This window comes from Taurulus bubalis (assembly GCF_910589615.1).
Source record: "Taurulus bubalis genome assembly, chromosome: 4".
Lineage (NCBI taxonomy): Eukaryota > Metazoa > Chordata > Actinopteri > Perciformes > Cottidae > Taurulus > Taurulus bubalis.
Window position 1 is genome coordinate 20461550 of NC_136592.1, and position 13286 is coordinate 20474835.

A 13286-nucleotide genomic window follows, 5' to 3' on the forward strand; every position below is an offset into this window, starting at 1 on the left:
ATTCATACCGTTATGACATTAAATACAGGGTCACCAGGGGAAACCTGGAGGCGTAAAAAAACAAAACAAAGAGTGAACACGTGGGTGTTCAGCTTTACACAGAAACATTAACATTCAGGATTTAAAATGGTTCATAAAAGCGCGTGAAATCAGAGGAATACAAGCATACGCTATAATACACATCTGTGATGTGACTTCACCATGTGGTTGAAACAAAGAGAGAGGCCTGCGTGTCATTTGGAAAGGGTAGATTGTGAAATTGCGCCAACAGGCGTCAAGATCTCACCTAAGTGTGAGATTTAGTGCAGACCACAACACTGGTGCCTCATTGGACGAGAGCCAAGGGAACCCCAGGGAGTCCTTGTGACACAGCCATGATGTCACAGGCTATATAGACCAGCGGATACCTTTACCCTGCACTGTCCGTGCGACTCATGTTGCTACGAGGGGGTGAAACAACGTTGGTGCATTTAAAGAAAAAACCCAGAGTAATAGTCCTAACTTCGCTGGCCGAACAACAGACTGTTTTGTGTTCAAGAACACACTAGGATCCTGAAGGAGAAACGGATAACTTCCCCGTGCTCCGCCACTTTAACCTACAGAAGGAAGATCACGGAATTCCTGGATTCTTCAAGTCAACATTTGCATGTCGTTTAACCCGCCAACACATTGCGGGTCAGTCCCCGGTCCAGCAGGAGAAATTCTGCCAAACAACTCTGAAGAAACACACAAACCCATAACTTAAACGCACACGTCACTTTAACATGCCACATACACTTAACTTTAATACACTTAATACAAACACTTAACTTTAACTTTAACTTAAATGCACACGTCACTTTAACATGCCACATACACTTAACTTTAATACACTTAATACAAACACTTAACTTTAACTTTAACTTAAATACACACGTCACTTTAACATACACTTACATTAATGTTATCTGTTGTCTGAGCACTTTATCCTTATCTTATTTAGACTTTTTGCACTGTTGCTGTCGTTGATTGTTGTTTGTCTCGTCTAATGTCTTATTTCTAATGTATGCACCTTCCGCCCAACTAAATTCCTCTTCTGTGCAAACATTCCTGGCAATAAACGGTTTCTGATTCTGATTCTGATTCTGATTCTGAAGCAATCTCAAGTAAGAGGCTTTTGTCTGGGCAGAGATCGGTCATAGTGAGTTTGTAACCTTGTTTGTTTTGTTTTAAGTTGAAATGCACTGTTAACATGTTATTTTGTAGTTTATGGACAGCTGAGTCCCATTCAGTGCTGTGTACTATAACTGTTGTGCTTGCTGCTGCGGTAATAGTGTTGTTCCATGATGCTGTAATAGTGTTGTGTTTAGATCAGCCACTGCGACTGAAGTCGGTAAACTGTACTTTATTAGTTATTTAGTTTATCAGTCGGGCTTCTATGTGATAAAGTTACAGTTACTGTACTGCTGTGGTGAGCATCTTTTGGAGAGACAGCGAATATGACCATGACAGTGTGGCAAGTCTGTGGCAAGACTTGTGGCAAGTCTGTGGCAGGCGTCAGTCAGGTGCCAGGACAGCGTCAAGCGAATGTCACTCGTTCAGCACCCTTGGTTTGTTAGTTTAAATGTATTTTGCCGTCTCTTATTGACACTTTATTAAATTGTACATGTGGAATTGTTGAATAAAGAAAAAGAAGAAAAAAAAGAAGCCACCAAGCTGAGTGGGTGGAGCCACATTTCCTTGGAACACCCATTGTTGTTAAGACAGGTCAGCTGCCGTAAATCATATTTATGATTTTATAGTCAACTAAGCCCCCGTTCTCTGTATACATCCTTTGAGCAACTCCTTGAGCTCGGCCTTGCTGGAGTATTGAGTGCTTTCCTTTTCTTTTTCTTCTTCTTTTCCAACTCAACCACACACATGTAAAGACACTCACACACACATCTACACTTATTTCACACACACGTGAAATATACGCACGTCCTTCATTGTGTGTCTTATTGTCCGGTTAAAAAAACGTTACGTATTGCATGACGAAACCACTACGCAACTACTTCCACCATCCTGCTCCTCCTCTCTCTTTCCTCTTCTCCGCTATTGTTAAATATCACGTGGCGTAATCACTTACATGTCCACCATCTTGCTCTCTCTTTTTCTCTCTCCACCCCCACCTACACACACGCTTGTAATTGTATACAAAAAAAAGTTAACAAACATGTTAACTTTTATTATTGATTTTTGATCAGTACTGTTGAAGATAAATAAACTCTGTTATAGTTTTAAAGAACAGTTTTCTGTGATTATTTTGTGCATATGTGTTATGATGATAGCTGGTTGGTATAGTCAGTGTTCAGATTCAACCCTTCACTCCGAATGTGGAATAGTACTTTGATTATTGACATTATGAGTGAAAACCACTTTTGAGACTTATTCCACAGTTTGGTTATTGGTCCCTGATCCCAGGGTGGTGCCCTGTTATTGTTAATATGTTATTAATCCTATTGATATTAATAATTATATTATTATTTAAATGTCATACTTGATAATAACTAAACACGGTCCTGCCAGATCCCGAAAACTGGTTTATTCATTAACCATTTCTTTTAATTTTGCTTATTGAAGCTTGTTTTGACAAAAACAAGTAAATAGATTATTTGAAAATCACGCCTCGCCTCGGAAGGCAAGAGCCAGGTAGATCTACAAATCAGCCAGTAAAACAAGTGATATAAAAACCCAGGATTGTACATAACATGTTTTGGCATCATCCGGGTAACAGTATGTAACCGGAAAGTGATGTCTCATTTCAAGCTTTTCCTTAATACAGGCTCTATAGACTTGCAAACCCAGCTCTGCAAAACAAGGCACTGACATTTGCATGTCCAGATTCAGTTCAGAGTGTACTGACTGCTACTTAACGGTCTGCAACGTCCAGCAGAGTACTCCCTACAATTTCCCAGTTTTGAGAGCCCCTGCCTCAGGCAAACAGTGGCCAGAAGCCAGTGCTCAAGCAACCATTAATGGTGTGGTGAATTTTGATTTGTTGCCCTTGGTGGTGCAGATAGTTCAAAGAGTCTGGGAACAGTGTTTGTACTATTCCCAGGGACAGGTTCGCAGTGGTCAGTCAAGTTCAGTTAACGTCGCTTTGCTCGGCCTTCAAGTGGAAGGGTGCCAGACAGTGCGTGCCAAGGTCACAGCCCCGCATCACAGCAGGTACACACACGGTAACCCTAGCACCGGGAGCAGACACAGAAACTTGGCATCCTGCTACTCTTTCAGATGATGACTTCATGGTCGAAGGGTATGATCGCCAGTGTAGCCCACGACAAGAGGTTGGCAGGACTGTTTTATTTGTCTGAACTACTACATGCAATGCAAATTAGCTTAACCTGTGCTCATATGAAATAGTAATAAGATGTACTGTGCAAACTTTGTTTGATTTATTAGCTGATAATGCACTTGAATAAAACCTATTTGTTAATAATACATTTGCATTTTCGCTGTTCTTTTTTTAATCGCAGTCTTTTACACACACACACACACACACACACACACACACACACACACACACACACACACACACACACACACACACACACACACACACACAAACACAGGTTTGCACACATACCACAGTATTTACAAGTCAGGTGGACACATGCACTGGTTTGAGCCTACACTGCCCTCTATTGCTCATTTCTTCTATCTTGTTTGACAGACTTTTTAACAACCAAGATGCATCTCCCCATACTTTAGCGTCTTCACAGGAAAAGTGTGTATCTGAAACCATTTTAGGGAAAAATTACCACAGTACTGGTTGACTTCAAAACTAGAGAGGGTGATGGGGAAATAGTGTACCTTTGTTTGAGAGTAAACACTTTGGCTTCAGCTCATTTATCAAAGAAATTGCACAAACCTTGAATCAAATGATGATGAAATAGAATAAAGGTTACACACAGTTGACTAATGTTTTAGACAGAAGCCAATTAACTGACTTTTTGTTCTTTTCTTTCAGAGGTCAGAGTCCTGAAACGTCAGAGCTCAACTTCCTCCAGAAGGCTCAGAGTCTGGAGACATATGGAGTAGACCCTCATCCATGCAAGGTGTTTTTTACAAAACAAATGTATTCTGTAATTATGAGCTTTTGTCTTAGCTTAATGTGCAATTGGATGCAAAGGGTAATGTGTTCATCTTTTTTGACTAAATGTGAGATGAACTAAAAAGTCAATCATAAAAAGGAATTATTATACTACTGTCTTGAAGTGTCATTTAACAATGTAGGATATTTACAAATATAATCTAACTGTGATTTAAAATTATGATTCTAAAATAACAAAAACATGGGTTTATGTGCCTGTCAGGATGTGTCTGGCAAACCAGCTTTTCTGGCTTTTACTCCTTTTGGATTCACTGTGCTGCAAGGAAACAGGAGGGTCCATTTCCTCAAATGGTGAGTTACGATGAACAGTTAAAACTCTGGATGATGCAAGATAATAACCATATGTAAATCAAAGGCCATGTGCATGCTCACATTTTAAAGCAAGACTTTGTAGCAGTTTGTGTCAAGAAAACACTCCAAAAGCTCCATATAGACCAGCACAAGATGCTAAGCAGACATAAATAAAAACATTTAAAAACAATTTATATTAACATACATCCTTCCTTAATTAACAGCTTAATACAAAAGCTTCAAGAAAACCACTTCACGTTCAAGTCACACTGCGAGTGATCTCAAACAAATTTGCTTCACTTTTATTCCAAAAATCAAAAGCGCTTCAGATTATATGGTTTAAAAACGTTGTTCTGATATATTTCTTTTATATTAAATGTTTTCATTACATACTATACTGTGACTTTTTATTGACAGACTATACTATGACTGTGACTTTTTTTAATGATATACTATAATATGACTTTTTATTACATTCTTCTTTTGTTTTACTCTTTTACTCCTCACTTGTTTATCACATGCTAAACTAGGTTTATTGTGGAGAATGGTTTACAACCTGAGATTCCACAGGAAGACAGGCAAGGACAGACAGGTAGCAGGAAGCAGTTGGCAGATAGCAGGTAAATCAAAAACACAGGGAGTACTAAACTAAAATGAGAAAAACAAAATCACAAGGAACGACAGGCTGGAAGTAAAAGCACAAGGTAGAAAGCTGAACCTCTCTTGAAACAGGAGAAACACACAGACTAAACACACAAAGGAGGGACAGGTGAAACTAATCAGGATGGGCAGGCAATCACACAGGTGGGAAAATCCACAAAGGCAGAAGGTAAAACAACACTAAACATGTATGACTGAATGAATGACACAAGAAAGAGAAGAAAAAAAAATCCACAAGAATATCAGAGATAAACAAGGACATACTAAGAAATACAGACAATCTAAAAGATCATACCAAAACATTTCAAAACTCAATCCAGTCCCCACAAAAAGTCAGAAGGCATACGGACACTTTTTTTATACATAAAAACACAATTTGAATACCTTTTTACGGCATGCTACATTTTGTCTTTTTTATGAATTACGTCACAGCCTGGCTCAGAAACTGTGTCAAAAACAGGAGACACACAAATCAAGTGATTTATAAACTAAGAAGTAGGACAATGAAAGGGAAATAAATTGATAGGCGGAATCTGTAAAGTCAGTAGTAGGGAGTGGATGCATGAAAACATGCTGCATGGGTGTTGCACTGACCCAAACCCAAATGTCAGAACAAAGGTGTGTTCAGGGAGGAGATCATGCTGCTGCTCCAGCTTTTATGCAATGGCACGCCGGGCCCAGGTGTGTCCAATGCCACTGATTAATCCATCTATCTTTCTGTCCTTTCTTCTGTCTGTCTGTGTATCTGAAACACAGGGAGGAGGTGACCAAACTCAAGTTTGAAGCAAAGACATTCCATATATATGCAAATCAGACAGAGGTATGAGCGTATGCATTATTAAAACATTCCCTTTTTTTAGCCTGTGGAGCTCAGGAAGTTAAATGAGTGTGGCTTTGTTTTATGCATGTGGCACTGCCACTGGGTAGCCCATGTAGTCTGTCCTTAATAGTGATGTAAATGGGAAATGATTGGACAAAAATGTGTGTTCGCCATGGGTTTTAGCAGACAAAAGACCAAGTAAAGCCACTGGCTGAGTGTTGGTGAATATAATGTGTGCATTGTCTGATCAGACCTCAGTGAAACAAACAGAGACCATGATGCATTTTCTCTTCACATGATGAAAATGTACTGACAATCACAACATGGAGATTCGTTGAAGTATGAGTTATATAAACAGTATAATGTATGAATGAGCCACTGTGCTGGACATGTTACAGGATAAGAAGATCATATTGACATACTTTGCACCTACACCTGATGCCTGTAAGCATCTGTGGAAGTGTGGAATCGAGAATCAGTCCTTCTTTAAGTGAGTCACAAGACCTGCAACACAATACTGCAGAAAGGACGTAATGTGTATCATTTGTATGTAAATCATGTTTTCTCTTTCCATTTTTCTCACAGGTTGGAGAAGTCGAGTCAAGTCCGCACTGTGTCCAGCAGTAATCTCTTCTTCAAGGGTAGTCGCTTTAGATACAGGTAACTTATTAAGTAAGAATATTAAGTACACAAAAGTATAAGTAAGTATACATTTACATATTAAAAACATGAAGTTAGTTATACATAATACATGTGCCCTTCGGTGTAATAGTCCTTTAATTAGTCCTCAAGTTTTTAAATCACATACCTTTTTTAAATGTTTTCTCAGTGGAAAGGTTGCAAAAGAGGTGATGGAACAAAGTGCCAAAATTAAGAGAGACCCACCTGAGATACACAGGTCAGAATCCTTAAACATATAAGATATAAAGAAGAAGATATAGCCTGCAGCCCTAAATGTGATTTATAATTAGATGTATATGCAATGTGTGCCGATGGCTGTATGTTTTTGTCCAGGCATGGCATGGTGCCCAGTAGGAGTTGTCCATCCATCACCCATGGCCCTCGTTTGACCAGTGTGCCAAGGACCCGACGTAGAGCTGTGCACATCTCCATCATGGAGGGTAAAACACACACACACACACACACACACACAAAAAAGAGAAATACTGTACAGTCAAAACAAAAACAAAACAAAAAAATGTGGCTGACAAGAGGTCACAGTTGGGGGTCCTCAAACTCTCTGAGCTGAGAGAATGAGAAAGAGACCATCTCCATCAGTGTGAAGCAGATGTTGCACAAGTCTTAGTCCAGTGGCTCCCAACCTTTTATCCAGAGGCTCCCTCATAGTCCTGTCACATGAACTGAGTACCCTACTTTATATATTACAAATCCTGTCATTTTCATTTATTTAAAAGGTATTGTTAAATACTATTACATTAAAGCAAATATTGTACAATGATATTTATACAATCAAAGTGTTGCACTAGTGGAAACATTTAGATTTGTAGCTATTTATCCATTACAATTCACTGTTTCATCATTCAACTATTACTTTTACCCAACTATTTTAACCATTTCTTATGTTAAACCTTTTCACCATATCAATTGCTTTAGCTGTGTCAATCAATTACTTTTATTCAACTATAATTGTGTATTCATTACTTCTAGATAATGCTCTCTCACTTGCTATACCTCGTGTTTGGGTGGCACAGCTTGACTCAACATGTGGCTTTTTTAAATTTTATATTACTTTAGCTACTCCACAACCCTCTGGCAACTGCATCCCCCTTGTGTACAATTCGGTTGGGAATAACTTTCTTAGTTCATCTGACTTGATCCGTTATGAATTACACGCCCATTCATCAGTTCATCTGCGGTCCTTTTTAAGGCCTTCACACAATCTGAATACACATATATCCTGTTTGGAGAATGTGGCCTTTTCATGTGAACAATCCCTCTCGTGAGTGTCAGTCATTCTCTTCACTTAGTGTGACATCTCGCCCTTTCTCTCTCGGTGTGCTCTTACTGACACACACATGCTCTCTCTCTCTCTCTTTCGCTCTCTCTCTCTCTCTCTCTCTCTCTCTCTCTCTCTCCTGGATCTAATGGCTTGTAGCAGTATTTTGACACAAGAAAGTCACTTTATAAAGGGCACTTACTGACCCGTCTTTTCTCCAACAGGCTATTAACCTTTTGGAAATGCTGTCATTGTGAGTAAATTTGCTCTCCGTTGACAAGCCTCGCTAAAAATAAATAAACCTATCGCATAGTGTTTTCAACAAAGACGGCCTTTTGTAAAACTAGCCACCCTCTTGTCATTGACATCGAGAGAAGGCTCTGACATTGCAACCCAATGTTGCAACACTGAAACAAACCCCCTGTGTTTTGTCCTGGTGCTCTGTCTGCGCTGACATTTCCACTGGTAATAATATCTCAGCCTGAAAATAGCTGCTGCTCTCAGGGGCCACGCCATGTGTGCCACCGCAGGAATGGACGAGGTAAACTGTGGCACAAGTGAGCCACATTCCTGGGCCTTGTCTTTCACTCTCCGTCCGTCTTTCTATTTTTCCACCGCTGTCAGCCTGCCTGCCAGTACGTGGGAGCGCTCTGTGGAGGAGGGAGGGCTGCTTAGCTGGCCAGGCGCAGTCAGAGACTGAGACGGACAGCAGGAAGATACGAGAGAGGAGCAGCAGTTTCAAGTACAGACAGAGATAAAGAAAAAGAAGGAGCGCAGCAAACGTGTGTCGGAACACAGTTAGGGTTAGACAGGTGCTTGTTGTTCTCCTTGAACCATGGTGAAGTGTCTGATCCGGATCCAGACCAAGGTGAATGTTCAATTGCGCATGGTTAATCATTGCTATCGAGATGTGAATGTGCGCGTGCTGTCTCTGGGACCCAGGCTCTTGGGCAAGGCTCTGGGGATCCTACCGCTCTTTCCCGCACTCCCTGGGGGTTCTTCCAGCTCAGGCTCTGGTCCTGGTTCGGGACAGAGCTCCACCAGGACCCCTTGCAGACTAGCTGTCCCTCCACAACTCCACGGCCGCTACCCACCAGCCAACTGTACAGGTAAAACCCGGGGCTGGTTTTTTTCATGCAGGATTATGGAGTGCTGCCTTTTTGTGGTTATTATTGTGGATTCAAATTGGACAACTTTCTCTTGAAGAGTGTCTGATCAATGAGACAGATATTTCCGGGTGATGCTGTATGTTTCTTTGATTACAAAACCCAAATGAATATCACATCAACTTATGTAATTATCTAATTTGTTGAATCCAATGCGATGGATGTCAAAGTTGAAAAGTTGATATTATGACGTTTTCTAGCTTCCAGAGAACATGAGGATCGGGGGAGAACTGAGTAACAGTTGCTCCATTGAGTCATGTTTACTGTAAGGTTAAAGTTGCCATTTTTTTATTTAGAAATAGATTAAATGACAGGAGGATGGGATCAGTCTCTTGTGCATATGTCATGACAATCTGACCACCTGTTGCCAGTGTTCAACAGCGTGCTCTTGAATACTCCCAGTAAGCCAGGTTAAAGGTCAAAGTGACTTGAGGACGCATTAAACTCAAACTGAACAGAATTAACCCTCCTCTTTTAATTGCCTAAAAAACAAGTACAGGTTCTTTATAGGCACACGTTTGCATCAATGACTTGCTACATTTCTCATGATTCTTATAAGGTTGGAGGTAAAAGAAAGTCATGTCAGAATCTTTCTTTACATGTGAACACGTCAACAATACCTCTCCCAGTTCTTAAACACGTCTCCCTTATGAACTGCCTTCCTCTGTGCTGTGTTTCCAGGTCTGGAGTCCCTTCGAGACAGCGCTCACTCCACGCCCGTACGCTCCGTCTCCCATGGCGATTGCTTCATGTCTTCTCGGGGCCATTTGGTGGACGGCAGCGAGGCCAGCACCTCAGCAGTTATCTCTGACGAGGCCTACAGCCCTTCAGACAGCATGCTGCCCACACCCGTGGCCGAACACGGGATGGACTTGCCCTTGGCGCGTCACCTCAACGGTGCTCCCTGCAGCGTCGATGAGCAACAGTCAGAGGCCGGCACATCGAAGGAGGGCCACGCGGCAGAGTTTTCTTCCGGCAGGAGAGCGCTGCGTATGGTCAGGAGCAGGTCATCACCACCGAGCGACGTAGAGGAGCTGAACAAATTCATCCTGAGCGTGTTGCGTCTGTTCTTGGTGACCATCGGACTGTTGTTCGCCCTGCTGCTGCTCCTCATCATGCTGACCGAGTCAGACCTGGACATTGCCTTCCTGAGAGACATCCGCAAGACACCGGAATTCCAGCAGTTCCACTTTGAATACTTCTGCCCTCTGCGGCGCTGGTTCGCCTGTAAGTTACGATGGATGGGAGGTTTCCTCATCAGTAAGTAAGGCAGAGACACAACACAGGAGATGCGACACATACAACAGACGATGGGAAGAGAGAAAAGGATGGCATCTCTTTTCCTGATATCAACTCAGCTTCTCCCAGGAAGAGGTTCCTGTCCCAAAGTACAGACGGTTGCCTGCCTTGTTTATTAAGTTTGACCATCACTGCGAGGAAAGGAAATCACATTTTACTTTGGAAATTCAGGTCATTTCAAGGTATTTTATTTTTACACAAAGCCACAGTAACAGAGTTTGATTTAAACACTGAAAAGGTACGAGCAAGTCAATCGGTTAATAGTTGCCTTTATTTTTGTATTAATTTATATGTTGCAATATTATTGTCAGACAGAATGACCTGGTGTGTTGTGGTGTGTGTGTTGTGTAACCTGAGAGTTTGAGTTAAGTACTGACAGAAGATGGGAGGCTCATCTAATTTTCATATTTCAAAACCAACAACAACATTCATGATGAATGATGAATGTTATTATGGTCAATGCTATGAGATTGAAAACTGCTGCTTTGAGTTGTATTCGCGTCTGGGGGTTAGAGAATGTGTGAAATGGAAAACCAAGCAGCATTTACTGACTGTAGATTGGTCCTGAGTCAAATAATACTTGCAAATATTATAATTATTTTTATTCAAGCCATAAATGGATTTGCCATGTTGCACGTGACGGGAAAGAGTAGAACAATTAATGTTGCTTTATGGTTGTTTATGGTATAATGTGGTATACAACTCAACATCTGGTAGATTTAATTTAAACGAATGCTAAGAATTACTTCCAGTAGCTATTTGACCCAGGACTCATGTTGGTGCTGCCTGTTAGATGGCTTGAATTATCATTTTTGTAATAAGTGTGACTTAGATAGTGGTCAGACATCCATTTAGAGTGCTCTCGTTACCATTTTTGTCCAGCCATAAGGTTTTATTGTCCAATGACATAGCAGTAAGGAGGTAGTAGGTTTACTGGTTTTATAAAATAGCAGCCAAATAATTATTATAGCTACAATCAACTTCAATGTGTAAGGAGTCACTTTGCCGTAGTTTCTTTGACAGTAGTTGTAACGGTGATGGGACTATGTGAGCTAGAGCTGTAGTGATAGTGAAGTGTTTGGTTAGTTCTTTGACTCCCACACTCTGTAGAAGGAGTTTATCTTGATGTGCAATACTGTTAATATAAAAAACTAGATCCTGTCCATTAAGGGAAATTTGACCTTGTTTGACCTTTTGTAAAGTGCAAAAAGTAGTGATATATTTTCCTTACATTATACGAATAAGAGAGCTTGATTTGAGGTCATGTTGAGTGAAGGTCGTAGAACTTTGTTTAGCCCTGTTGTGTTCAAATTTATGCATTCATCTGTAAAGTCTGGATACATTTAAATCATGTTTCCATTGTTTGTACAAACTGATGTCTCATTTACACATGGAGATTTCCACAGTGGTTTCCTTTTAATGGACTTGAAGCATACTTTTTTACAGTGGATGTGTAGTTTTCAGACCTGCTTCCAAGAAAGCCAGACATACGTCACGTTTACGTCCCACAGCAACCTTCATCATCACAATTACCAAAGAAACCTCTGTTGTCTGATGTTTGTCAGTTTGCATCAACAGATGGAAACTCTGATAGTCTGCTCTCCTTCTCTAGCCTTATTATGATATGTTATTTCACAGTTTAGCCTGCAGTGCGTCTTTACAGCTCAGAGCAATCAACAGCATAATGGAAAACCATGCAGTTAAATATTGGTCCTCTCAGCAAGCCTACAAGTGTTAGATTGGGATATATGTAGGTATGCTGTTTGTCAGTGGTAATGATAGACAGGTATATATCAATATACCTCAAATAAAGTGGATGTATAGGCTTCTATAGTCAGTTTGGAAAGTTACCATATTAATATTCACATCTTTCCAAAAAAAATCCATAGGTTGGAAGTTAACACTAAACAGTACTTAAGTTTATCCCTGAAGTATTAAATACCTGATCTTTGAATGTTGATTGGATTTTTGTACAGTAATGCCATTTTAGGATTCAGAAATAGTAAAATAACAAGAATTAATAATGATGTGAGTTGGATGACTAAGACAGACATATTGACCAATATATTTAAAACATTATGTGGTTGGTTTTCAGACTTGATAAATTACTTATGCATTTGCTTTCATTCAGACAATGCTCACTGGTTTCTGATTGACTGTTCGGTGAAAGGCCAGGAAAATATGTGATTAAAATCTCATTTTATGTTCATGTGTATGACAAACTTAACATAATTTGAGCAATAAATAACAAGTTATGATTATAATAACCATAAACAGCAAAGGAATGTTTGTATGTCTGCTAAACATTCAAAATGTCCCTTCAGGTGAAACAACCTGTAGATGCATGTGTGAAAGGAATGGTGCCCATTGATCCTGAGCCAACACAGTGGTAACATTGTCATGCAAGTCCTGTTATATTGTTGCCCAAGCTAGACTGCTCTTCTTTGACTAATTTTATAGAAACAGAGTAAATGAAAGTTTTCTTGTGCAAGTACTTGTAATTGAACTGAACACTCATCAGTAGACCCATTTTCACTCGACTCTGAACATGTTTTAATGGAAGTGGAGCGGTTTGTATTTTTAGCCAATTTAGAACAGCAGAAGTAGCATATTCAACCTGAACATCTCCTCTTGCAATGTCGTTTTGTTTGTATCGTTAAAATCTGTTTCAAATCACTTGTAATGACAGGGGTGACAGTTCCCTCGACAGGCAACTCGGGGTGTTGGTTTTGCTGAATCATGTAAACAGGAACGAGGCCCCTGATGTGGTCTTACTGTCAGCTTCTTTCCTGTACCATGGCCTGCACATGGAAATGTCTCTGTAAGCATGTGTTCTGCATTTATTACCTCCAAACAAGACTGCTTATTTCCAATCACTGACCTAAGACTTGTGTAATTTATTTATGAATAAATATAATCTATTCTTGACATCTGGCAGCTAGTGCGTCTACAAGTCCA

The 13286-nt window shown here is 40.3% G+C and overlaps 1 protein-coding gene across 2 annotated transcripts in view; it reads left to right on the forward strand.

The window, feature by feature from the left end:
• Positions 1-10297, forward strand: part of LOC306735847 (FERM domain-containing protein 5-like) — a gene marked incomplete at both ends in the record, with an annotated part of 65572 nt that extends 55275 nt beyond the window's left edge. For both annotated transcript variants that reach the window (XM_079217407.1, XM_079217408.1), the window contains 8 exons: positions 3992-4079; positions 4338-4426; positions 5843-5906; positions 6305-6396; positions 6492-6566; positions 6736-6804; positions 6921-7027; positions 9711-10297. In XM_079217407.1, coding sequence (XP_079073533.1) covers positions 3992-4079; positions 4338-4426; positions 5843-5906; positions 6305-6396; positions 6492-6566; positions 6736-6804; positions 6921-7027; positions 9711-10297 — 1171 coding nt within the window. The remainder of the gene's footprint in view (positions 1-3991; positions 4080-4337; positions 4427-5842; positions 5907-6304; positions 6397-6491; positions 6567-6735; positions 6805-6920; positions 7028-9710) is intronic.
• Positions 10298-13286: the final 2989 nt, after the last annotated feature.